Source organism: Dictyostelium purpureum (assembly GCF_000190715.1).
Source record: "Dictyostelium purpureum unplaced genomic scaffold DICPUscaffold_189, whole genome shotgun sequence".
Lineage (NCBI taxonomy): Eukaryota > Evosea > Eumycetozoa > Dictyosteliales > Dictyosteliaceae > Dictyostelium > Dictyostelium purpureum.
In genome coordinates this window covers 32,849-60,488 of record NW_003519525.1, presented here as the reverse complement: position 1 = coordinate 60,488, position 27,640 = coordinate 32,849, and the positions used below count along the sequence as shown (strand labels likewise).

The 27,640-nt window shown below is 22.6% G+C and overlaps 11 protein-coding genes across 11 annotated transcripts; 4 read left to right on the top strand and 7 right to left on the bottom strand.

Moving 5' to 3' along the window:
* Nucleotides 1-11: 11 nt before the first annotated feature.
* DICPUDRAFT_80518 (uncharacterized protein) lies at nt 12-1,062 on the bottom strand (the record flags this gene model as incomplete). The annotated part of the gene is made up of 3 exons (XM_003289693.1): nt 12-285; nt 376-794; nt 870-1,062. Coding segments are annotated over 3 exons (886 nt in total), but the record flags the coding sequence as incomplete, so codon positions are not given.
* Nucleotides 1,063-1,344: 282 nt separating this feature from the next.
* DICPUDRAFT_154195 (uncharacterized protein) lies at nt 1,345-4,479 on the top strand (the record flags this gene model as incomplete). The annotated part of the gene is made up of 7 exons (XM_003289698.1): nt 1,345-1,749; nt 2,024-2,242; nt 2,385-2,552; nt 2,747-2,848; nt 2,920-3,441; nt 3,504-4,001; nt 4,066-4,479. The coding sequence occupies 7 exons, from the start codon at nt 1,345-1,347 to the stop codon at nt 4,477-4,479; spliced, it is 2,328 nt and encodes a 775-aa protein (XP_003289746.1).
* Nucleotides 4,480-4,633: 154 nt separating this feature from the next.
* DICPUDRAFT_80515 (uncharacterized protein) lies at nt 4,634-6,523 on the bottom strand (the record flags this gene model as incomplete). The annotated part of the gene is made up of 1 exon (XM_003289692.1): nt 4,634-6,523. The coding sequence occupies one exon, from the start codon at nt 6,521-6,523 to the stop codon at nt 4,634-4,636; it is 1,890 nt and encodes a 629-aa protein (XP_003289740.1).
* A 374-nt stretch (nt 6,524-6,897) lies between these two features.
* DICPUDRAFT_21135 (uncharacterized protein) lies at nt 6,898-7,212 on the top strand (the record flags this gene model as incomplete). Its single annotated transcript, XM_003289697.1, has 1 exon — nt 6,898-7,212. A coding segment is annotated over one exon (315 nt), but the record flags the coding sequence as incomplete, so codon positions are not given.
* A 504-nt stretch (nt 7,213-7,716) lies between these two features.
* On the top strand, nt 7,717-7,944 carry DICPUDRAFT_23823 (uncharacterized protein; the record flags this gene model as incomplete). The annotated part of the gene is made up of 1 exon (XM_003289696.1): nt 7,717-7,944. A coding segment is annotated over one exon (228 nt), but the record flags the coding sequence as incomplete, so codon positions are not given.
* A 7,081-nt stretch (nt 7,945-15,025) lies between these two features.
* Nucleotides 15,026-16,560, bottom strand: DICPUDRAFT_80513 (uncharacterized protein; the record flags this gene model as incomplete). Its single annotated transcript, XM_003289691.1, has 2 exons — nt 15,026-15,325; nt 15,403-16,560. 2 exons carry the CDS (start codon nt 16,558-16,560, stop codon nt 15,026-15,028), a joined length of 1,458 nt encoding a protein of 485 aa, XP_003289739.1.
* A 3,033-nt stretch (nt 16,561-19,593) lies between these two features.
* On the bottom strand, nt 19,594-19,971 carry DICPUDRAFT_154189 (uncharacterized protein; the record flags this gene model as incomplete). Its single annotated transcript, XM_003289690.1, has 1 exon — nt 19,594-19,971. The coding sequence occupies one exon, from the start codon at nt 19,969-19,971 to the stop codon at nt 19,594-19,596; it is 378 nt and encodes a 125-aa protein (XP_003289738.1).
* Nucleotides 19,972-20,548: 577 nt separating this feature from the next.
* Nucleotides 20,549-20,698, bottom strand: DICPUDRAFT_154187 (uncharacterized protein; the record flags this gene model as incomplete). Its single annotated transcript, XM_003289689.1, has 1 exon — nt 20,549-20,698. One exon carries the CDS (start codon nt 20,696-20,698, stop codon nt 20,549-20,551), a length of 150 nt encoding a protein of 49 aa, XP_003289737.1.
* Nucleotides 20,699-21,415: 717 nt separating this feature from the next.
* DICPUDRAFT_154186 (uncharacterized protein) lies at nt 21,416-21,826 on the bottom strand (the record flags this gene model as incomplete). The annotated part of the gene is made up of 1 exon (XM_003289688.1): nt 21,416-21,826. The coding sequence occupies one exon, from the start codon at nt 21,824-21,826 to the stop codon at nt 21,416-21,418; it is 411 nt and encodes a 136-aa protein (XP_003289736.1).
* A 2,919-nt stretch (nt 21,827-24,745) lies between these two features.
* On the top strand, nt 24,746-25,438 carry DICPUDRAFT_36244 (uncharacterized protein; the record flags this gene model as incomplete). Its single annotated transcript, XM_003289695.1, has 1 exon — nt 24,746-25,438. The coding sequence occupies one exon, from the start codon at nt 24,746-24,748 to the stop codon at nt 25,436-25,438; it is 693 nt and encodes a 230-aa protein (XP_003289743.1).
* An 839-nt stretch (nt 25,439-26,277) lies between these two features.
* On the bottom strand, nt 26,278-26,981 carry DICPUDRAFT_80509 (uncharacterized protein; the record flags this gene model as incomplete). The annotated part of the gene is made up of 5 exons (XM_003289687.1): nt 26,278-26,324; nt 26,406-26,584; nt 26,662-26,752; nt 26,807-26,894; nt 26,958-26,981. 5 exons carry the CDS (start codon nt 26,979-26,981, stop codon nt 26,278-26,280), a joined length of 429 nt encoding a protein of 142 aa, XP_003289735.1.
* Nucleotides 26,982-27,640: the final 659 nt, after the last annotated feature.

Here is a 27,640-nt window from a genome sequence, read left to right as displayed (position 1 = left end):
ATTTAAATTACGTGATGCTAGTTTTCTTTCTTTTGGTGTTAGGAATAGTGATATTGTATCCATCCACATCAATACTGTCTCTGGATTGCTACCGATTACAATAGTGGATCCATAGGTTTGAAAGTGTGATGTTAATGCACGAACTAAAAATTCTTGATCTATCTTTGGTTCATTAAAACATGTAGATGAAATATTAATTGATGGATATCCCGATAAAAATAATTGTTCAACATTTATCATTGTCAATACTAATTCTTTTGTAAATAATTCTAAATGATCTGTTATCTTTTAATGTGTTTAGTTTTGGGTTGGTCATGTTATAGTTAATATAATAATAATAATAATAACAAATAAATCTATATAATTATTACTTACATTTAATGAATAGTTTTTTAAAAGTTTACATGATAGACATGTTACCCTATCAACTATTATATCGTGTATTGGTAGATATTCATTAAAGTTGGTTATTGATAAAAATACAGAGAGCGCAAATTTTGTTAAAGAGTCATTATATTTAGAGTTGAAAATGTGTGAAAGTACCATGAAGCCTTGATCTGGATAAATATTAAATCTAATTTCATCAGCAGTGTTCTTTGGATCTAAACCACAAAGAGTTTGACGTGCTATAAATGCTTGAAAATCTGATCCGATATCTTTATATTTCCATAATTGTTCTACTACAGGTCCTGCTGTATCATGCCATACCGATAGTTGCGCTCCTTGAAAAATTTGAAACGTATATAAATGTGTTAAATCAACTGGTATTGAGCTTGATTTTGATGTACCTAGTTCTATAGTAATTTATTATGATAATTAGTTTTAATTATTATATTTTAGACACTTTATAAAAATAATGAAATGGTTACTTTTTTTCCTTATATTTACACCGGAGGTATTATTATCACCATTTAGCGGTGGTGAGCCGTTAACTAATAGTTTTTGGTATATTGCATCAAATAAACTTCTTTTTTTTTGATAAGTCAAGGTTGAACTACTTTCAAAATTTGACATAGTTTTTGAATATATATATCCTAAACCAATGTTGTAATCTAAACTCATATAATATATTTCTAATTATTGTTGTTATTATTGTTTTTATTGTTAATAAATCTTATAATTATAATTGAAAAATATGTGTGTATAAAAAATAAAAAAAAAATCCTAAAAATTTTAAAAATTTAATTTTTTAAAATTATTATTTTTTTTATTTTTATTTTTTATTTTTTATTTTTATTTTTATTTTTTTTTTTTGTTTTGTTTTGTTGTGTGTTTTTTTTTTTTCATTTTTTTTTTTTAAAACTATAGTTTCTTTTTTTCTTTTTTTTCTTTTTTTTTTTTATAATGGATAATAAAATAAATAATAATAATAATAATATAGAGGATGATGATGAAGGTTTATATGTTGAACCTGTAGACAATAATAGTAGTAATAATAATAGTAGGGGTAGATCCAAAGAGAGAGAGGGTAGATATAATAAAAGTAGAAGCAGAAGTAGAAGTAGAAGCAGAAGTAAAAGTCGTAGTATAGACAGAGACTATAGTGAAAGTAGAAGTCGTAGTTATAGTAGAAGTAGAAGTAGATCAAGAGAGAGATTTAGAAAAAGGGATTACAGTAATATCAGCTACAGTAACAATAACAACAAATATAACAAAAAGTGGAATAAACAATCAAATAGGAAAAAAGATAATGAGCCTTCTAATATATTAATGTTAAAAGGTTTAACCGAATCAATGAATGAAGAGAGGGTTTGTAATTTAAAATATTGTTTTTTTTTTTTAAAATATATTTAATTTCTTTTTTTTTAGTTTAAAAGAAAAGAATTAATAATATATATCCTAAAATTAAAATTAAATATTTATATTAACCTAAAATTTTAAATTTTAAAAAAAAAAATAATCAAAAAAATAATCAAAACTTGGTTTGTATAAAATATAATAAAAATTAAAATATATAAAAAAAAACATTAAAATTTTATTAAAAAATATTTGTAATTTAAAATTTTTTTATATTATTATTTAGTTATCAGATTTTATCAAGATATATGGAGCATATGAGTCAATTGAGGTTAGATATGATAGAACTACAGGTGATTCAAAGGGTTATGCATTTGTAAATTATAAAACAATTGATGAAGCAACAGAAATATTGAAATTAACAGAAGGTTCAATAAATATTGATGGCCATGGAGTGTTATTATCTTATGGTCATCCTGGTGATTATGATTGGCTTTGCGAATCTGTATAGATTGTGTTTTTTTCATTAAATTTAAAAATTAAAATCTAACTAAACCCTTTTTATTTTTAATCAAATTATAAATAAATTATATTTATATTAATATTAATAATAATAATAAAAATAAAAATAAAATAAAAATAACTAGTGTAATAATTCAAATTATTCATGGAGAGTTGCTTGCCATAGATGCCAAGATCCAATGCCGGAGAATCCTAGATGGGTATCAGCCCAACAGGCACAACAGATTCAAGAGAGTGTTCCAAGTTCAACTATAGTAATCCGTGATTTAGTGCCATATGCAACAGAAGAAACAGTAAAATCAATAATAATAAATTATTATTTTAATAATAATTTTATTTAAATAATAAATAATAAATAATAAATAATAAATAATAAATAATAAATAATAATAATAATAATAATAATAAAGCATAATAATAACAATATTAGATAATAATTAAATATATTCAAACTATTAACATAATTGATTTTCAATTTAATTATTAGTTGGCAAATGCATTCGCTCAATTTGGAAGAACACCAAAAAGATATTCAGTTTCAAAGAAAAGAAATATTTGTATTGGCTTTGTGGAATACTATGCAACAAATGTAACAATTAAATATATTATAAATCTTTAAAAGATTTAATTTTATTAACATTTTGTTTTTTATTATCCAAGGATGCAGTTGATGTTTTTAATCAATGCCATCAAAGGCCATTTTATATTGGTGATTCAATTGTAAGTATTTCTTATGCAAAAAATACAGATAATAAAAAAGAGGCTATAGATCCAAATATTGGTTTATCAAAGGCCGATATGGACCAATGGTTAAATAATTATGGTTCCACTACCGTTGCTGCAAACATTCCAAATGGTTATAGTTATCATGCTACTACAGGCCATTACTATTCTTCAGAGTCTGGTTACTTTTACGATACAAATAATGGCGTTTACTTTTATTATGACACAAACTCAAAGGGTTATTACTGTTATGATTCAGCTACAAATTCATATTTGCCATATACTCCTTCACATCCACATAAACAATCACAACAACACTCAAATTATTTCAATAAAACCACAGTGTCCCAAACCCAATCATTAAGCTCTAGTCAAGCTAAGCCCAGCGAGCAGCAAAAACCTGATGACAAACGTAAAGTTGTTTCAGTACCAAAGTTTAATTCATTATTAAAGAGAAAGGTAAGATATATTTACTTTATACACAGGGAAAATAGGCATTTCTAACCTTTTTTATAATCTAGAATGATTCCGAAATTGAAAAATGGAAACTTAAGGCATCTATTACTGAAAAAGAGGTTGCTGACGAGGAAAAATTAAAAAATGAAGATATTTTAAGAAAAAAGAGAGATCAAGAGTTGTCACAGGATCAGGAGTATGATCCATCAATGCCTGATATTATTGAACCAATAAGTACAACCACAACAACGACATTACCAGTTACTAGTGATGTCAAACCTTCCATTGGGTCTTTTTCAATTTCTGCACCAATTAAATTGGCAATAAATAAACCAGCTGCCATTAAAGTTGTTTCACCAGTAATTGTAAAGAAAACAAGTGTTTTTGGGGATCTAGATGATGAAGATAATGGTAATGATAATAATAATAGCAATAATAATAATAATAATAATCAAAGAAATAATAATAGTATTGAACAAGATCCAGTTTGTACATTGTGCATGAGACAGTTCGCATCAAAAGAGGCACTTTTTAAACATGAAAAAGAATCAAAACTTCATTTGGTATGTTTTTTTAAATTTATAAAATTAATCAAGTATATATATTAATTTAATTTTACTATTATAGGAAAATTTACAAAAATTAAAATCTTCATCAAATAGCTCAACAAATCTTTATAAACCGTCTCCGTCAAATAATAATAATAGTCAATCTGTATCACCACCATCAGATAAGAATAAAAGAAAACAGGATACAACATTTGGTGAGAATAGTATTGGGGTTAAATTACTAAAGAAAACAGGTTGGAAAGAGGGTGAAGGTTTAGGTAAATATGGCGATGGTATGACATCATCAATTCAAGTTTCAATGAGATCAGAGCGTTCAGGTTTGGGATCTGAGCCAAAGGTAGATCCACGTTTTGTAATTCAGCCAGGCGATGATTATCAAACTCGTTTAAAAAAGAAAAATTTCCAAAGATTTTATAGCGAAAATGGCGGAAAAGCCGTAGATTTATCAAATAATCCTTTTTTTAATGGTTAAAAAAACAAAATAAATAAATAAAATAAAATAAAATAAAATAAAATAAAATAAAATAAAATAAAATAAAATAAAATAAAATAAAATAAAATAAAATAAAATAATAATGGTTTATATTTTTGTGTATAAATAAAATTTGGTTTATGTCATGGGGTTTTTATTTTATTTTACAAATTTTATATATATGTTTAAATTTTACATTTAAATTTGAAACAAGATTTAAAACTTTAGTTTTACTAAATAATAAACTATCTACACTGTTTGGAGTTGTTAAAAGTTTATTTGTATTTGATATGTAAATTGAATCCAAATTCTCAATGGATCTACTTGGCAAATTAAATAGAATATCTGGACCTAAAGCAATTAGACATTTAACGGTATCTGGAATATAGGTTATGGTTTTGTTTTTTCCAAATGAAAATACTATTATATTTAAGTATTGTAAAGATGGAGGGAAAAGGGTTGAGCTATTGATGTTTTCTATTGAAGTTGCTAAATATTTTAGTGATGTAAGGGTTGTTGATAGGTTTAATTGATTAAAATTTATTATACATTGGTGTCCTAAATCAAGATGTTGCAGTGATGCCCCAAAATTTGATAGGAAGTTTGAACCTTTTTCTAATGAAAAATCAAACGAATCTTCTAATTTGAACGATTTTAATTGATTTGTTGGTAAAATGGTACTATAGTCAAAATTTGATTTATTATATTCATCCATCAAAGAGACTTTTAATCTTTTTATTGACTTTGGATATTTGAAAGTTTGTGGTGGATTTTCGTTTTGGTTGTTACTTGTATCACTAGCTTCATTGAAAAAATCTATATATAATGATTTTAAATTATTAAATTGTTGGTCTGATCCATTTTTAAATCCATCAAATCCTCCGTTTATGTATAGTTTTTTTATTGTTTTTGGTATTGATTCTAACTGCGACATTGTGCATTTGATATTTGCTATATTTCCATTATATTGACCTAGATCTAGTGTAATCGATTTTGAAAATATTGAAAAGGTTTTGATTGTTGCTGGTAGTTCACAAATAACTGAATCGTCAACAAAGCTTTTTAATTTATATTTTTTAATATTTGGAAAAGATTTAATATTTTTATTATTGTTTTTATTATTTAGTAGTTTTAAATATTTTAAATTGTTTAAATTATTATTGTTACTGTTGTTTTTATTATTGTTATTAAAACATTTAATTTCCTTAGTATATGACTTTAGTTTTATAATCTCTAATGATTCTGGAAATTCTTTTGATGATTTAATAACATTATTGAAATTATCTAAAATTAAGATTTTTAATTGGTTTGGTAAAATTATTTCGTTATTATATGAAAGTGGTTTATTAAATTGTGATAAGTGTAGGTGGGTAAGTGATGTTGGTAATATATCATTTTTAATTGTTTGATTAAAGGTGTTCATTTTTAGTATTTTAAGTTGTTTTGGTAGTTGTGTTAATTGGCCATTATAGTCGTTAAGTTCTAAACTAGTTAGTACATTAGAATTGACTATTGGACTTGGTATATTTGAAAAATTAAATGATTTTGATACGTGAATGGTATTTTTGTTTCTATTTAATACCAAAGTTTTTATAAATTCTAAATTGATTTCTGTACAATATTTAAAATATTCGTGTGAGTTGATTTCGATTGATTCAATATTATGTATATTTATTATTTTTATAATCTCATTTATTTCTGGGTCTTTATAATTATTATAATCATTATCATAATCATTATCATTATCACTTAAATTATCTTCATTATTATTATTATTATTATTGTCTGTAGAGTTATTATTTACAGGGTGGGAGATAAGGTCCAAATCTTGAATATATAGGAGTTTTTTTATATCATCGTTGTCATTTATTTCTATTGATTTCATATAGCTTTTATATGGGTTAGCTAAAAAGTTAATTATATCTGTATCATTATTAATATTTATTTTAATTTTATTGTTGTATTTATTATATATTAAGAGATGTTTTATTATTAAATGATTAATGTATATATTTTTAAAAACTTTATAAAATAAAGTATCCATATATTAGTTAACTAATATGTATTAATGATGATGTTATAAAACTATGATCCCAAATTTTTAAAAAAAAATTTAAATTTTTAAAAATTTTTTTTTAATTTTTTTTTTTTTCCAAAAATTCACCAAATGAACATTAATCACTTGATTTCTTTTGTTGGTCAATTCTTTTCGTCTGTCAATTTTATTTACAAATGAATCGTACAATTCATGAACCCTTTCTATTTGTTAGTTCGATTTCGATTACTAAATGGGAAGGTTTTAAACCTTATTTTCCATTATTTTTTTATTTTGATTTATAAATCAGTAACACCAAAATCAAATGCTATCTATTATTTTTTTTTGTGTGTATTTGTGTGTGATTAAGATTTACTTTGAGGATTTATATTGATGATTTTATTAGTGTTGATGAGGAAAAGGAACTATTGAGGAACATATACAGTGATGATAATAAAGATAAATGGACCCAGTTAAAGAGAAGAAGATTGCAAAATTGGGGTGGTCAACCTGTTTCAAGTGGTATGATTGAAGAACCTTTACCAAGTTGGTTAACAAATATATGTGATAAGATATACGAAAATTCAATATTCCCAGTTAAAGCAAATAATGTTCTTTTAAATGAATACAATGTAAATGAAGGTATATTTCCACATACTGATGGCCCATTGTTTTATCCTTGTATTTGTATATTAAGTTTAAATTCAACATGTAAGCAATTGCCAATTTTGCCCCATATAATTTTTTTTAGCACCTCAAATGTTTATATACTAATAAATACATAAATAGGTTTAATGGATTTTTATTAAGAAATTAAAAAAGAAGCAATTCAAAAAATATTTTTAAAACCAAGATCACTTTTAATTTTTACACAAGATGCTTAAAAAACTTATTTCCATGGTATTAAAGAGTCATTTTCAGATTTAATCACAGAGAATGTTATAAATAAAAATGACACAGATTTAAGGGTTGGTACAGAAATAGAAAGGGATATTAGACTTTCATAGACTATTAGAATAGTTCCAAACACAATTTCAAATAAATAATAATATAAATAATTATTTTTTTCAAAACAGATATTTTATAATTTTTTTTTTTTTATTTTTTTAAAAGATTTTTTGATTAAAATTTCATTTTTTTTTTTTTTAATAATTTTAAAAATGCAATATTTTAAAAAGTATTAACATTAATTTTTATCTAATAATATGGATAGGTTATTTTATAAAGTTTTTCATAATACTTACTTGTTTAAAACTATACTTGGTTTTATTCAAGAAGTCGAATGGGTCAACTATGACGATCCATCACAAATAACCAGTAGTAATAGATACAGATTTAAAGATATAGTGTCATTAAAGTGGATGGTGCAAAATAAAATGTTTTCATTATTAAAGTGCAAATTAGAGGCAAATGAATATATATGCATGGATCATTTTTTGGGTGAATGGCTTAATCAACTAGATAATAGAGTGGAAATATTCAAATACTTTTTAAATAATAGCTCAATAAGGAATTTAGATAATATAGATTTATTTTTATTCGATTTAGATAAGGAGTTAATAGAAATAGCAGTTAACGAACCATATGAAATTCAAATATTTAGAAATAGGCTTGGTTATGTTGTTTCTGAAAAGTTCAAAATGATATTAGATATCTTTTTAAAACAAAATAGTAACAACCATGATCTCATAGAAGGGTTTAAAAACAAATCAATTAAAAAAGCATTTGAATCAAGTTATTTCGAAACAGACTTATTTTTAGAAATTTTATTATCAAGTGATCAATATTATAATATACCTATACCAACTTCCAGTTCTCCAACAAAAAAGGTTTATTTAGAACAAATATTATTTGATATTCAATCAATAGAGCTTCAAAAAAAATTAATAGATTTAAATTATTATACATACTCGGACCAATCATCGCCATATATGCATGAGATCGAGATGATGATCAACTTTAGCTGCAACGAGGCCGAAAAAATACCCAAGTTATTTACTTTTTTCAAAAAGAATAGAATCAATACAGGGTGTATTCCTTCAAATTTAATAACAGATATAGAGTATTTGAAAATTTATTTAACAAATAACAAATGTGATTGGAAGGGTATTCAGAAAGATATAGAAAGAGAACATAAACGATGGGGTAAAATAGAGCCAGATTTCATCAAATATTATTTATCATTAGAAAATGAGGAAGATTCCAAATTTTTTATGTGTTGCAAATTTAACCAAGAAATTACAAACAAATTAGAAATGTATTTAAAAAGCAATAGTCAGGATGATATGAAAATATTTTTTGATATAGTTAAATCAGCGCCTACAAATAGTACCATTGCAGCACCTTATAAGCAGATTGCAGAAAGATCGGATTTTATTACAATTAATAACAAACTGTTAGTAAGAGACAAAGAATCAATCAACATAATTATAAAAAACAAATTAGATCACAAATTATTTTATTATTCAAGTTTTGATCTATTAAGGTATTTGGTTTCAAGGGGAAAAGGAATAAAGCTATCTATGGATATTGGGGAATATGTATTATTAAAGGCCATCAACGAGTATGATTTGGGCACAATTAAAAGCTTTGGTGAAGTTTTAAATGTTAAGGAGGGATTTAAAATTCATCTAGATAATAATAGAAAGGGCAACGATGAAGAGGTATATAGCATATTGGATTATTTAGTATCACGCGGTTCAATTGAATGTGCTTTTAAAGCATTGGATCTATTTTGTCCACAAATTACATCAGTTCATTTAAAAAATACTCTTTCAAAATATATAGAATTAAAACCATCTACAAGTGACGATTATAGGATACTTTCATCATGGATCAAGTTATTTATAGAATGTATTAAAAAAAGTTCGGTAAACAAGTTAAAAATTTTCCTAAATCATAGTTTTAATCCCATTAATCAACACCCACAGCTATTCTTAACTAAATGGAAAAGTATCACCAGTATCGTAGATTATAAAGTATTCCATTGCAATTCAAATGTTAAGTTATTAAGATATCCATTACAAAGAGCATCTTCCGACGATTTAATAGAAATAATCGAAATTCTAATAAATAGCTATAGCGGCAGTAATGGTGAAACTTCAGTATTAGAAACAACAATAAATGATTTGTTTAAAAGACTAATACAAACCCCACAAGTAAATACAGATAGACTGGTGTATATCTATCAATTTATAAAGCTAAAATCAAATATTACATTATCACATTCAAATTTTCATTCAGTTTATTATCTCTCAATCAAATCACCAAAGTACATAAAATATATAATAGAGTCACCATTCTTTAATACCGATAACGAATACTATCTAGTACCAGATGAAAACCTTCAATATTCAGAGCTAAGCACAGAAGATTTCCCAAATAGATATTTAGATTCAAATATATTTAATTTCGATTTTATTTTTGAAGTCAATCAAGATTCTATAATAAAGGAGCTATTAAAACTATCATACTCTGCAATTGAGACACTACAAGAAATTTACCAAGAAAAAATAGATATGGTATTAAACATCAACCTATGCTATCTATTGGAAATTAAAAGAAGAGATCTATTTATTAAAGAATTATCACTTTTAAATTGTTTCAGAGGTTTTGGCTTCACAAAGGATCTCATTATTAGTGCGGTATCAAGCGATTTAGCACCAGAGTTAATAAAGTACCCAAGAAAATTTAATAAGGAATTTCATGCAGATATATTAAAGCAAATGTTAAATCTGGATCCAAAGCCATCGGATTTATTTTTTTTATATGATTACCAATATAACATTACACAGGAAATTAAGGTTTGTTTTTTGATAAAGTTTCACTCGCTGGTATATGGTGACATCAACATGGAACTAAAGAATTTCATCAAAGTTTCAATTGAAACTATCTATAAGTTCATACCGTTTGACTTTTACCTTTTTTTATGCAAAACTTATCCAAACGAAAAAACATTAAAGGTTTCCCAATCATTGGTTCATACATTAATTAGTGGTGGCTCTATAAACTTTTTAAAATTTATATATCAAAACCAATTAATAACAAATGAACCAAATGACAACGTGGAGTATAGTTATGTAGAATCATTTTTAAAGAATAGTTTATTAGATCATAAATATTATAAATATTTAAATTGGTTAAAATAAATAAACAGATATTACCTGAAATATCAGTATTTTCAATATTGGACTACTTGATGACAAAATAAATATAAAATAGTTTCTTAAACCTTCTTATGTTACCCATAAAAGACAGACTCTACCATTGAATCGCGTATTCTTCTCAAAGAATGGAATGGTCAAATTCAAGATGTTGTATATATTCTCAATAAAAAACATAATGGAAGAGTTCACAACAAGCGTGATAATAATAATAATCATTTTTTCTTATAATAATAAAAACCTTTGTATTTTTTCAATTTTATTTTAACAATTTTTTTTTTTTTTTTACAAAAATATTTTATAATTTTATAAATTATTATCCTTTTTTTATCTTTTTTTTTTTATTTATCCACTTTTATCCTTTTTTTTTAAAATCTTCCAATTGATACAAAAAAGGATAACGATAAAGATAATTTTCAACCTCTACAATGGAATTAGGGAAAAAAATTAGTCAAAGTTTCTCAAAAAAAAAATTTCTAAGTTTCCCCCACTCCCACACCCACCCACTTGACTAATTTTTTCATTTAAAAACTTAGAAACTTTAAAAAAAAAAAAAAAACTTAGAATTACATTATTTTTTTTTATAAAAAAAATTTAAAACTCTTGTACAATTTTATTTAATTATAAAAGACAGAGTTTTCGACAATATCTACTCTTGAAATGTTTGCCTATTCCCTTAATAACACACGTTGTTCTATTCTTTCCCAACCCAAATTTGATCTGTTGTCTACATGTAACCAACAACTTAGCACCCGAAAATGTTCTTTCAATTTCAACTGACGAAGAAGCAACTGAAAGTACATTTCTTATAATTGATTATAATGTTGGATATTCAATACTATTTTCTTTCCAATATTTTATTGTATCATTTCTATGATCTAAACTTTCTTCTAAGTATTTTTGGATTTCTTTATACTTTGAAATATGTATTTGTTTCTTTTTTTTTCTTCAATAGGCATTTGAATTAAAGGTTCATCATAGTTGCTCTATACTATCTCTTTGGCAAAGTGATAATCTAGAGTATTTATTGTATCATTTGAAAGATTGTTTTTTTCTCTATATTTTTTTGCTGCTAAACATTTACCATCTATTAAAAATAAGATTTATAATTTTTTATCAAAAAATTAAATAATAATATGTATACTTTACCATTTGTAAAATGATATCTAATGTTATAGGGATGTTGATAGTTTTTTGTCTAGATCTTAAATTGAATTTCTTCTGGTAATAGGTCTTTTATTTGTTCCTTCCATTGATATTTAGTTATTAATATTAAAATATATTTATTTTTTATAATTTTAAATTTATTAATTTATATATATATTAATTATTTATTAATTTATTTTTTATTTTTTTAAAATATAATTATTTTTTATATTTTTATATCAATAAATTTTGATATTGATATATAAATAAAAATTTTGAAGTATTTATAGAAAAAAAAATTATATTTAATTTATTTATTTTTAATTTTAAATATTACGCTTAATTATATAATTGCTTTATTGTAATAAAATATATTTAAAAATCCTCTTAACAATATTTATGTATATTAATAAAAAAAAAAAAAAAATTAAAAAAAAAATTAAAAAAAATTTAAAAAAAAAAAAAAATGTGGGAAACAACCACACGTTACTATTTATATTAATTGATTATGATTTAACTGTTTTTTATTGATTTTTAAACACCTTTTAAATTAAAAACTTTTTTTTTTTGTTTTTAAAACTTAGAAATTGACTTTAAAAATGGAACTAATCGACCCCGAACTTAGAAACCCCTTTTTTTCAAAAAAAAAATTGCACCCTAATAAAAATAAAAAAAAAAAAAAAAAAAAAAAAAATAAGAAAAGACTATTTTTTGTTTGTAATATCTTTATTTTATATAATTTATCAATTTTATGAATATGAGAATGTAGAGCATATATATTTTAATTTGATCATCTGTAAAGTTAGTTGTTGATTGAACTAAATGGGATCTATCTCTTTTCATTTTTGTATTACTATATTTTATAATTTCCATAATTGTTTTAAAAACACCCAAATCTAGCATTAATGTAATAGACCAATATTCAAAAAGCTTTTCTTTGATAATCTTTGAAATAAGCTTGAATTTATACTTTTTGGAACCTCATTCAATTTCTATTTTATAAATGTCTTCTTTTTCTGAGTTGGTTTTACCTAAATTCAGATTTTGTTATTTACAAATTTTTTATTGAAAAACAAATTAATATTTGATTGTAGCTGCATACTTTACAATATTTATTCTTGAAGACTGTTTATAAATCAATTGGTTTGATTGTAGGTCTTTGCTAATGTTTGGGAATATATATGTTCATTGAAAAGTTAAATAACATTCTTTTAAAAATGCTTCGCTTATGGTATGCTTTATTTAATGGTGATATGTCTATGTGTATTAATTTAGTGATTGTATTTTATTTTAATTTGAACAATTGTTTAGAAATAGCAGTTAGCTCTCTAATTATTTACCTAACCTGGTGTGTCTTTTTATTTCGCTTAATATGAAGGACATTATAATATATAATTATAGTTATAATATTTTATTTATTTAGTTTATAATAAAATAATGTTTATGGTAGTGCAGTACCATTTTTAGAAAATAATTAAAAAAAATCAAAAAATTAATTTTAAAAATTTTTTTTTTTTAATAAATTTATCATCATTTAATGAATGTACTTTTATAATAATGATAATTACCTATATATATTCAGCAAAAAAATTTTAAAATTACTTTTAATCCGGATCGTCAGTACAGATTAAATATATTTGGTTAATGGAAAAGATTTCAAAAACATATGACTCACAGTAACTTTGCACATATCACATACAGAGAATCGTAGTTACTCATTTTCTACAAGAGTTATACCATTACAGAGGCAATGGTAGTGAATTAGTATCAGAGTCAATCGTGGTATCAGGGTGGTAGTATTGCACTAGAGATTTGTTTCAAACTATAGGTCATATTAAAATGCTTTAGAGTTTTAAATATATATATAATTATAAATAATAATAGAAATAATAAATAATAATGATAATAAATTACAATAATTGACTTTTTATTTTATACAATTACAACCACAATAACAGCAACTTTAAGTCAATTTATTCACCAAGTTTCACAAGATGGAAAAAATTTACCATGGTTTTTAAAATAATAAAAAACAATAAAAATTTATATTATTAAAAAATTAAAAAAGTTTAAAATTAAATATCTTTATTTTGATAATGAATAGAAAATTAACTAGGGATGTAGAATTTTTAATTCTATATATTAATAATTTGTGATAAAATTGATGATAATTATTATTATCTATTGTTATTTGTTATTTACACTATATACATATAAAGTTGAAATAAAAAGAATTTAAATCTTATAATTTTTAAAATTAAATATTAGTATCTTTTATATTCAAATATAATAATAGTTATAAATATTAACTTTATAAATACCTTTAAAGTACAAATACCCCAATGAATGATGAAAGACCTGAAAATCACAATTAATAAGAATAAAGTAAACCCCAATGAATAATGGGTGACTTGAAAAAACCCCAATGCTTGATAAAATAACATAAAATACCCAATTAAAAAGAATAAATTAAAACCCCAATGTATGACACACGATTTGAAAAAACCACAGCGTTTGAATAACTTGATAAACCCACAATTTATGATAAAATATTTGAAAAACAACCCCAATGTTTAATGAATAACTCGAAAACCACATTTAAAAAGAATATGTCGAACCTATGATGAGTGACCTGAAATCCCCAATTTTAAAATAATATCCTGAACCTCGATATGATGAGTGACTTGAAAACCCCAATTTTAAAAGAATATACTGAACCCCAATGTATGATGACTTGATAACCCCAATTTTAAAAGAATATATTGAACTCCAATGTATGATGAGTAACTTGAAAGCCATTTTTAAAAAGAATATATTGAATCCCCAATATTAGATGAGTCACCTTAAAAACCCCCAGCGTTTGATGAATGACTCGAAACTACAATTAGAATGAAAATACTGAACCCTGATTTAATAGAATATATGGACCACAATATATGATTAATTACTTGAAATAAATTAAGCATTGAAACTGAAAAAGAATGCATGAACTTAAACTAAATAAGTATTAAAATTAGATATTAGTTTTTTATTATTCAAATTTAATAATAATTATGTAAATATTAACATTATAGTTACCTTAAAATTAATTAAAACCCTGAATGAAACGATTTTGTTAATAGTTTAGTCTTCATCTATTTCTTAAAGAAACTTTGAATGAGTTATGTAAAACTATTAATTTAATCGCCTTCAAATTTCAATATTAATTTGAGAGATCCATGTCATCTTCTTCGTCATCTTCTTCGTTATCTTCTTCGTTATCTTCTTCGTTATCTTCTTTATCATCTTCTTCTTCATATTCATTGCCATTTCCTGGGTGATCTTCATTATTATATAAGCCAGGATAAGAATTGTAAGGAAAAGGGTATGGAATTGGTGGGAGATGAGCGGCTTCATGGATTAATTCTTGGAGTGTACTGTAAAAATTTGGCCATCTATCTTCTCCTTGAACTCTATATGGGACATTGGCACTGTTTACTAAACCTTCAACATAATTGTCTCTCTGAAAATTATTAATAATTGAAATAAATTAATATGTTTTATTTTTTATAAATAAATATGAATGTGTAAATTACTTACTTTTATATTATAAAATCTTTTTCTACATGTTGGACAGGTGTTAGCTTGATCCGACCATTCTAATATACAATCAAAGCAAAATTTATGATTGCAATCAATTGTTGCTTTTTTTATGGTCTCTATTTGGTCTATGCAAATATTACAATGGTAATCTATTTCTAATAGTCCCCTTTCTAATTTCTCTTTTTCCTCTTTTTCTTTTTCTTCTTTTTCCTTTTGAATTTTTTCTAATTTTTCTTTTTCTTCTTTTTCTTTTTTTAATTTTTCCATTTTAGCACGATCTTTATCTTTTTTTAAACTCTCTTCATCGAGTTTTTTTTTTTTGTTAATTTTTCTATCACTTTCATTTGATATATCATCTTCTTCCAATGGTCTCTTTATAGATGATGATCTTGTTGCTGGATAGGTTGGTATAACGTCAGTGGATCTATGAAATGGTGTATAATCTGAGGTTATATTTTGTTGGTATGATTGTGCAAACCATGGTGGAATTGGGATATTTGATTGAGAAGAATTAAAAAATTGAGATTGGAGTTGACTTTGTGATTGGGTATATGGTGATATTGTTGCAGGAAAAGTTGGTATGATTTCGGTGGATCTATGGAATGGTGATTCTGAGGTTATATTTTGTGGTTGAGATGGTGATTGATTGTGTGATGGGGTATATGGTGATATTGTTGCTGGAAAAGTTGGAATAATATCAGTTGATCTATGGAATGGTGATTCTAATATTATATTTTGTGGTTGAGATGGTGAATGATTGTGTGATGGGGCATTAATACATTGGTCAAGTGGGGATTGACTGATTTGGGAAATGTTATTATTATTATTATTATTATTATTATTATTATTATTGTTATCATTAATATTATTATTATTATTGATACTAGTGATATTATTATTATTATTGATATTATTATTATTATTATTAATATTATTATTGTTATTATTAATATTGTTATTATTATTGATATTATTGTTGTTGTTATAATCATTGGAAATTATTGAATTAGATGGTTGTGTGCAGGTGTTGCTTTCATCATTGTTATTATTATTATTGTTATTATTGTTATTATTGTTATTATTGTTATTATTGTTATTGTTATCACTGGAAAAATAATTTCTTATTCTGTAAAATGCATTAGTTAAATAATCCATTTTTTTTAAATTGTAATAAAAAGAGTGATAATGTGAAATGTGATTTAGTGTAATTTTATTTCAAAAAAACTATTATTGTTATTAAAAATTATTAATGGGTGGAATGCAATAATAAAAAATAATGAGTTGATTAAATTATATAAATAATGTATATATTAATGAATATAAAATAATAAAAAAAAATAAATAAAAAAAAATAAATAAAAAAAATTAAAAAATTATTTTCTAAAATTTAAAATTGTAAATTAAAAAAAAATTCTTAAATTAAAAAAAAAAAAAAGTAAATTAAAAAAAAATTTTAATTTTTACTTCAAATAGAAATGAAATTCATTGATGGAGTTAGTTGAAAATTCATTGATGAAATTTTTCAAAAACATAGTTTTTTTTTGGTTGTTAAATATATGATATTTCTTTAAATATTTTTATAACAAATAATTTTACTTTTATATATTTAAAATAATTGATGGCATTTTTTGTTGATCATTGTAAAGAAATAAATTACTTTTTTATATTTTATTTTATTTTATTTTATTTTATTTTATTTTATTTATTTTTATTAATTTTTTTTTTTTTACTAAATATGGAAAGTGATTGCAATTTTTAATAATCATTAAAAAAAAAAAATAAAAAAATAAAAACACAAAAATAAAAAAACAATGACTACAATGATAATGAACCTATATCATTTATAATTTCGTTTGACTTACCAATTTGGAGGGTTGTACACCAAGAATTGTTGGATCCCTACTATTGCATCTGGGTATTACTTTGTTAATCGATTAACCTGTGAAGGTAGCTACTCTCAAAGTCCTTCAGGTAGTTTCTCTTTTGCTATTTATCCAAACCCAAGTACTTAAAAATAATTTATAAATAATGATAGAAATAAAAAAAAAAAAAAATAAAAGTTTAAAAATAGTATATCAATTGATAAACATATTCTTTTGCACAGAAGGAGATATCTTTAACTTCTTTTAATGTTTGGATGTCATAGGATACCAACTTGGGAGCTTCACTTTAAAATATTATGGTGTTTTTTTATTTGTAAATGTGGGAGGTTGGGTTTAATAATTATAATAAAAAATGTAAGAGATACATCAAAATAACCCATTGACAAGCATAAATTTTTTCATAAAAATAATTACTAGCTATTCTTTATACTTTGAAATATATGTATTTGTTTCTTTTTTTCTTCAATAAGCATTTGAATTAAAGGTTCATCATAGTTGCACTATACTATCTCTTTGGCAAAGTGATAATCTAGAGTATTTATTGTATCATTTGAAAGATTGTTTTTTTCTCTATATTTTTTTGCTTCTAAACATTTACCATCTATTAAAAATAAGATATAAGTATATAATTTTTTAATCAATAAATTAAATAATAATATGTATACTTTACCATTTGTAAAATGATATCTAATGCTATAGGGATGTTGATAGATCTAGATCTTGAATTGAATTTCTTCAGGTAATAGGTCTTTTATTTGTTCCTTCCAATGATATTTAGTTATTAATATTAAAATATATTTATTTTTTATAATTAATGTTATTATTTATTAATTTATTTTTATTTTTTTAAAATATAATAATTTTTTATATTTTTAGATATATTAATAAATTTTGATGTTGATATATAAAAAAAAATTTTGAAGTATTTATAGAAAAAAAATTATATTAAATTTATTTATTTTTAATTTTAAATATAGCGCTTAATTATATAACTGCTATATTGTAATAAAATATATTTAAAAATCCTTTTAACAATATTTATGTATATTAATAAAAAAAAAAAAAAATTTTTAAAAAAAAAATAAAAAAAAATTTAAAAAAAAAAATAAAAGGGGGAAACAACCACACATTACTATTTATATTAATTGATTATGATTTAACTGTTTTTTATTGATTTTTAAACACCTTTTAAATTAAAAACTTTTTTTTTTGTTTTTAAAACTTAGAAACCCCTTTTTTTCAAAAAATAAACTAAATTTTCTACCCTAAATGGAGTATCAATAAAAAAATAATTTTGTATTTTTAATCCAATATTTTGTTATAAAAAAATCAATGTTACTTATATTTCTAAAAAAATTCTTTTTTTTGTAAAAAATTGAAGTAGTACCTGGAATGGATAAACCTGGAATGGATAAACCTGGAAACTTTATTTTTCTTTTTCAATTTTGAAAAATAAATAAAGTTTTATAATTCTTTTTTATCTATTTATTATTTTATTAAAGTTTTTAACTGGGGTATTGTTTATTTTTAATAAAAAAAAATTTCAATTGAGGTTATTTCTGCAAATAATCATTTTGTGGAGCTTAAAAGGTATAATAAAACTGGTTTTGTTTTTTCGGACCACAACAACCAGCAAAAAAAAATTTTCATACGAGGTTTTATAGTGTAATTGGTTAGCACCCGGGACTTTGAATCCCGTAATCTGAGTTCGAGTCTCAGTAGAACCAGTATTTTTTAGATTTCAAAAGGAAAAATGTATCTTCCTGATGATAAACCTTTTTTTTTTTTTTTTTTTTTTTTTTTTTTGAAAAGTTCCAATTTTAACCGACAAGTGTACCGGGGGAGCAATGATAGCCAAGTGTTCGAACGAATTTCCTACAAGTGTACCATTTTACTGATTAATTTAAAGCATTTGCTTTTAATTATTTTCGCTTTTAAAAAAAAAAAAAAAAAAAAAAAAAAGTGTACCAAAAAAAAGAACGTTAAAAAATTAAAAAAAAATATTTTGTAAGGTACTAAGATCAAATAATTAAATAAAATAAAATTTATATGAAAATGTTTATGAATTTGGTAAAATTCAAAACCTAAAATGTTTTTATTATTTTTATTTTTTTATTTTTTTTATTTTTTTAAAAAATTCTTTTTTGATGAATTAAAATAATTGTTAATTATTATTAATTAATATTGATTATTATTGAGTAATGATCCTTGTTCATTACACATCCCCTTCCTAAGCGGAGCCTAAAATTACTGGTTTGAACTAAAATACTATAACCTAATAACTTTTTTTATTTTTTTCTTTTTTTTAAACTTGAATTGATTTACCAACATCTCTGTAATCGGCTTCAAAACTATTAACCATATCTTCACATTCGTCTTCTAAAAAAAAATTTGGTACCCATGTATCATTATCTTCATTTGAATTTTTATATCTGATTAAATATTCTATTCTTTCACCTTTGCCATATTTACGGATTCTTCTTTTAATGATCTTTTCAATTTCATCTACTAATGGTTTATAATTGTTTGTATTTTCTTTCCTCTTTATAACTTTAAATGGACCTGAATATTTCGGTAATAATTTGAATTGATCCTGTGCTACTATATTCTTAATTGTATTTAAAAAGCATCTCTTGACCAAAACTAAACTATTTTCTTCTATTTCTAATTCTTTTCTATTCATATTAAACTGAACTTCTTGTTTTACTTGAGCTTCAAATAAATTATCTTGTGCTATTCTATATTTGATAACTCTTCATCCCATCTATCCCTTTTTGCCTTTGCTTTGGATAGGGTCTCTTTAATTGTTCCATTTGTTCTTTCCGACTGACCATCTGCTTGTGGACGACCCGGAGCTGTTAATTTCATTTTAATACCTGTGCTTGCCATTATACTCTTCCATAAATCTGATTTAAATAATTTGTCATTGTCACTAACGATTGATAACGGTAAACCATAAACGCAAACTATATTACCCCAAAAAAGCTTTGCTGCTTTCACTGCTGTTAATGTTCTTTTGCACGGTATACTCTTAACCATTTTGTCTGAAAACATGTCGTTGATATTTGACATGGGAAAAGCAAACTCGATTGTCTGTTCGCTAATTGACCTAAAGTCAAAACTAATCTTTCTTTACCACTAGGATCTTTAACCTAAAACGGTATTAAACAATAATCTGATTCGCACTCTTCAATAATACCTTTGCTTAATAATCTCTTTACTTCTTTAAATGTTTTCTCTTTTACTTCAGGTGTATGATTCTAGGCTATTCTTTTAATTGGATTACTACCTGGTTTAACTTTAATACACATATCATAACCACTTCGACTTGGTACATCTACAACTGGTATTTCATCTACTATAATCTCTTTAAATTTGTTTTTAAATATAACACGTTGTTGTTCTAACATTTCTTCATTGCAACTATATTATTTTTAATATCACTATTATTACTATTATTATTATTATTTATAAAACTATTTTTATTATTTTTAATCAAATTTTATATTATTTATTTTATTTTAAAAATTTTATTATGTTTCAGTATCCCACTGAAATTATTTTCGATATGTCTGATGGAGCAGAAAATAATTTTGAATACTGTTTCTAATTAAATAAACCAGTAATAAACTTTGGAAATGGTATACAATATATGTTTTGGTGCCATGGTAATTTGATTGATCATGGTTGTTCGAAAGTTGGTTATGTTTCCTAGATTTTGCATTCTATACCAAACTTAAAATAGGGTCAACTAAATATTTTTCTTTATCTAATATTATTTGATGTTCTACCATATTTACTTGGCCAGAGAAATTTGATAGATATATTGTGATTAGATTGAAAAGTTTCATTTGGGTTGACTAGTTTAAATCTTTTTAAGTTGGTTTAAATAAAGCTGAGTCTATTTTAATATTAATACTATTTTGATTATATTTTGAACTAATTATTATTATTATTATTATTTTAAATTATAAAATTGAATGTTTTGAATCTAAAATCTAATATTATTATTTTTTTTTTTTTTTTTTTTTTTTTTTTTTTTTTTTTTTTTTTTTTTTTTTTTTTTAAAATTATAGTTATAATTGATTATCTAAAAGTTTCTAGCTTTAAATAGTGTTGATAAATTTTCATTTAACTGGGCTTTGTTCTTTTCGATGGTTATGTTCTAGTTGTAATTGCAACTGATAATGTTTATTAAAAAGTTTTCGAACTATTAGATGTTGTTGATATAGTCGTTCTTGTTCTTGTTGTTCAAGCATTAGACGTTCTTGTTCTTGTTGATTTAGCATCTGTTGATATAACTGATATTGTCGCTGATAATATGGTCTATAGTGTATCTGTGCAAATCTTTGACGTAGCTTTTCTTGATTTTCTATGAATTCGTCATTAGAGATACAGTAATCGCATTTTTTACCTTTCATAGTAGAGTTTTTGCAACTTGTGTAATTGGATTTTTCGAATATTATTGAACCAAACCAAATAGTAAAAAAGCAAAAAACAAAAAATAAATATAAAATATCGAAAGTTAATTGATCCATTTTTGTTAAAAAATAAATAATTAATTAAAATAAAATAAAATGTATATAGGTGTAAAAAATAAAAAAATAATTATATGGTTTAATGTAAAAAAAAATAATATAAGCTGGATTTAAAAAAACGAGTGTGTGTGTGAATGAAAGCTTTAATTTTAATAAATGAAAAAAAAAAAAAAAAAAAAAAAATGAAATTTAAAAATTTTAATAAATTATAAAAAAAAAAAAATTAAAAATATTCATTGTTATAATATGTGAGATATTTTATATTTAATTTAATTTGTAATAGTTATATAGACTTTATTAATTTTATATTTTTAAATTTAGATTTTTAATTAAATCTATATTTTGATTTGAAAAATTCATTAAATTCTCTTTTAAATGATATCCTGAATACTAAGTTAAAGATTTAAAAAAATAAAGATTAATAAATTTCAAATATTATTTCTATATATTTTAATAATTTATAAGTTTAATTCTGATGAATATATAATAATTTTCTATTTATCAAAATTATTTAGTTAAAAAAAGATTGAAAATTTATTTTTATTTTAATTTTATTAATTTTTTTTTTCTTTAACTTCGATTCCACAATTATTAAATTAAAAAATTTGTATTTTTTATGAATAGTTATATTTTTTATTATAATAATTTATCTATTGTTTAACTAGTTATCTTTTATATATTTATAAACAAAAATATTTAATACATATTTTATTAAATTATTTTTTAAATAAAAAATAAATAAAAAAATAGTTAAAATTATTTAAATAAAACCTTTGAGAAAATTATCTTAATTTTATTTAAAAGGGAATATTACAGTCATTTATTAGATTTTAATAATTACAATAATTTTTTCACCCATTTTCCACTGCTATTTATATATTTCTCATTTATAATTTATAAAAAAACACTTTTTTCCCCTATTAGATAATAAACATCAATCACAATATATTTATTATTTAATAATAAAATTTTATTTTTTTTTAAATTTTTTTTTTATAATAAATAATTTATTTTTTTATTTTTATTTATTCTTTAAATATTACACCCTTCAGTTAAATAAGGGTCAAAATACTTATTTTTTGAATCAAATGTTGTAACAGATGATGGTAGTGAGAATGGTACATCTTGTAGTAATGCAATGTTAAAGTAATTGTAGCACAAAATCATATCAATTAAAATGATATCAGTTTAACAGCTGAAAAGATTATGTTTTTACAAGCTACCAGGGTTTGGATCTGGGTATATATTCAAGTTTTCAGAATCAAACACCAATTGATGTGACTCTGTAGTACAGAGTCTGTACAAACTTAAATTCATGGTGATATAAACTTAAATCCATTCAGGTATAAAACATATCTAATACAAAATAAAAAACAATAAACAAAAATACTGATGACTTAATGATATATCATTAAAAATAAAGAATATTCCAGAGTTACTTAACATTATTTTTACATATCTATCACAGTTCTTATATAATGTTTTTGGTGTATCTAAATCTTGAGCAAAGTGTTAATTGGAGTTGTATCATTAATTGAAACATTATTTCTTTATGGCCTCTAAAAATTGATCATCTATTAAAATGATATCTAAGATTATGTCGAAAAATATAAACATTCTATTATTGCCTGAAATTATAAGGTTATTGAATAGACCTATACTAGGGATATATAATTAATTACTTATAAACATCAACATAGGTACATATAGAACAAATATTTTTTGATTATCTTTTATTTTTTTGTGAAGGTAATATTATTTTGAAAAGGAAAAAAAAATATAGGTGTGGGAATAAAATTTCAAAATGAAAAAAATAAATTTTATAATTATAATTTTATTTTATTTAGACCCATCAGTTTTTATGGTAAATTTGCCCATTGGAATTCAAATTACCTAATTAATAATCCCATCAATATCATCAGTAGCATACTCTCCTGCGGCTTTTCAATATAATATGTATTGTCTTGAAAACCAAGCTCCTAAAATATGTTTGATTGATTATACAAACATGTAACATCCAAACAATTAAACAATCAAAAAATCAAACAAAAATAATAAATTAAATCAAATTAATTAAAAAAAAAATTTTATATTAATTAATTATTTTTTTTTAAAAATAAATTATTATAATTTAATATAACAATAATAAATATTTAAATTAGCCCATTTTTTTGTTTTTTTTTTTTTTTATTTTTTTTATTTTATTATAATTTTTTTATTACCGATTTATAACCCAACAAAAAAAAAAAAAAATGGTTCAAAAACTTTGTTTATATTTTTAAAAAAAAAACGGGAAATTTAGGTCAGAATTTCCAGAGGTGTTTTTTAAAAATAGTGGGGTGTTGCGTGACCTAAACATAGGAAAAATTTTTTTTATAAAAAAAAATTTTTATAAATTATAATAAAATTTTAAAATAGAACTTCATAAGTATGAAAATCTGAAAATTACCATGAAGTATAGAGTTTATTATTAATAATAATCCAATCAATAAAAATGATCACTTATTACTTTAATTCCCATCTTTGTTTAAATTATTTAATTTTTTTTTTAAAAAAAAAAAAAAAAAAAAAAAAAAAAAAAAAAATGGGAAAAAAATTAAATGGTTCTTGTTTTTATTAATTAATGTTAAATATAAATAAATAAAAATAAACAAATTTAAAAAAAAAACAAATCATTTTAAAAGATTTTAAAATTTTAAATAATAATATCTCTATAATATTATCTTTTATTTTTTTATATTAATAAATATAACAAAAAATTATAATTAACAATACCTAAAAAATTAATAATTAATAATATAACCAAAATTAGATAATTTAAATTTAAAAAAAAAAAAAAAAAAAAAAAATATTTTTTAAAAATTTATTAATTGTTTAAATATAAAAATGGAGGAAGTAGAATTAGAAAATAGAAAAGCAATGGATAATCACCACCCATATGAATCAAATAGTGGGGAAAGCTCAGGTATAGAAATAAAAGAAGAAGTTACACCAGGAATATCCCTTGATAATGATAAAAATGATAATAGTAATAAAAAAAAGGGAATAGTAACAAAAATTAAAGATTATTTTATAAACTACTTTAAAAAATGGAAAGGATATGAAAAAGCACCACCAAGACCTGATTTAGAGGAGATTGGATGGAGTTGGTTGTCTTCTTTTATTGGTATATTGGTTTTAGCATTAATTCATTATAGAGTAATGATAGATAGAGAAATGTTAATGTTAATTGGTTCCTTTGCAGCATCAGCAGTATTAATATTTGCAGCACCCAAAGCCCCACTATCGCAACCACGTAATTTGATATTTGGTCATCTTTTTTCGTCTATTATCGGTATGGCTATAAGAGTGGCCCTTGTATATACCAATGCTAATTTTGAAGTTGCCTGTGCTTTAGCAGTCAGTTTATCCATTGCATTCATGCAATTAACCACTACACTACATCCACCTGGTGGTGCCACTGCATTAATTGGGGTTATGTCTGCTGAACAACGTTGGAGAGGATTCTATTTCTGTTTAGTCCCTGTTACAAGCGGTGCTCTTATAATGTTATTGACTGCTTTAATTGTTAATAATTTTGCAAGAAAGAGAAGTTATCCAGTATTTTGGTAATTTACCAATCCAATTGTTGTAAAATAGTTAAATTTCAATTTCTGTTTTTTCTTTTTGTTTTTTTTGTAGAATTATAAATAAATTTAAAGATCCTTAAGAAACTAAATAAAAAATTTATAAAAAATCAAAGTATAAGGTAATTTTTATTTTTATAAAATTCCAAAGGCGATATATATATTATTTGTTTTAACTTTTTTTGTATTTTATGTTAATGATGACTTTTTCAAAATTAAAGAAAATGTTAAAAATTTTTTAAATTAGGAATGAATGTGAAATTTTAAATTAATTTCAAACTTTTATTGAAAAAATTTTATAAAAAGAATCTATCTTTATTTTTATTTTATTAATTTAAATAATTTAAAATAAAAATAAAAGCGGCAGATTAATCATGATTTTAACCTGGTGGTCATCTAAAACTATCAATTGAAAGCACAACTATATAATTGGACATTACGGATTTACTAAGAACTTGTGCCAAGTTGTTAAAGTTTTTTGGAAGCTGCCGGATAGGAACCACTAAATCTTTCCATATCTAAAACCATTCGATGATACCATAGTTGCTTGGCCAGAACAATGTCCGATATTCATCAAATAGTTGATTAGAATGAAAAAATTCATCGGTGTTGATATAATTGAAGGTCTTTTACTTTGATTGGATCTTTACCTTCATGGATTTTGAATATATTTGATAAATTCTTCTTAATCTTTTTCTTTTTTAGTTTCTATTAAACAGTTTCTAATTTTTTTTTTTTTTTTGATTATAAATCATTTTTTTTTCAATTTTATTTTATCAATTATTATCTATGTTATATCTACTAAGATATGTTGAAATTGTGGTTTTATTGGTGGTCTTTATGGTGGTTTATGTTGAAGATCTGGGTTGTATCTATTATTAAAATCTAAAAAAGTAGTTAGACACTACATTACTACAGATATAATATTTAAATGAATACTATTTGATACCTACTATTTTTTTTGAAACGTTCATATTCTTCTAAAAGTTTTTTAGTTCTTTCAAAATCTGTTTCAAATTTTCTGTCTTCAAATAATTTTTCAAGACCATCTTTTAAATTTTTTAATTTTTTTTCATTTTTTTTTATTAATATTTCAAATGACAATCTATATAACTTTGCTGAATAATAGATTCTAAAATGATAATATAAATGTTAATATCTATAATAAACAAATATAAAGAAAAATATATATAAAAATGAAAAACTTACATCATTGAGGTTAATAACGAAAAAATAAAACAAATTGCCTTTTCAGACAAAGTGTCACTTGATAAAGCAAACTTTTCATATAAAAAAGCTGCTAAAAATAATTCAATAATAAAAAAATAAATAATAATTTTATTATAATTATTACAATGATAGTTCTTTGAACTATTAATTCTGGTCTCCAAAATACTAATTTTGGATTCCATGGCTACTACTTTTTTTTCAAAAATAGAATCCTAAATAAAACTATAATTAGTATTTATTTTGTTTATAATGTATGTTATATAAGAGATAATTACCTTTTTTGAAAAAAAATTACCCATTTTTTAGAAAATGAAATAAAAAAAAAAATTTTAATTCATTTTAATTATTATTTCCTTTTGTAAATATAATAGATTAGATCCAAACTCGGTATTCCCTTTTTTGTACATTCTATTAAATTTTTAATCTGTAGCTATCATAAAAGTAGTGATCATCTGTTTATTTTTTAAACACAAACACCAAATAAAAAAATTAAATTATAACCCCACCACACTTTTTTTTATTATTATAAAGAGTGGCTAATATATTTGGATAATGAACTAATAAATTTACATTTTTAATTAAAAAAAAAATGAAAATTACTAATTTTATAAATCATTGAAATCTGATTTATTCTAAAAAAAAATAAATGATGCCAACTGTTCAATTTAAACAAAAAAATTAGCTTAAAAAAAACTAAAATTATTTAATATTTTGATTATTTATTTATTTGATTATATATTTATTTAATAATTGTCATGTTGAGTAAGTTCTTTTTACATTTTTTTTTTATGATGTGAATATTAAAAATTTAATAAAAAAAAAATTAAATAAAAATATTTTTTTAAAAATAAAAAAAACAAAAAATAAAAAAAAAATGAAAATTGGTATTTTCTTTTTATTCAATTTTACAATAAACTTAAAAATCATAGTTTTTTTTCTGTTTTTATTGTTTATTAAT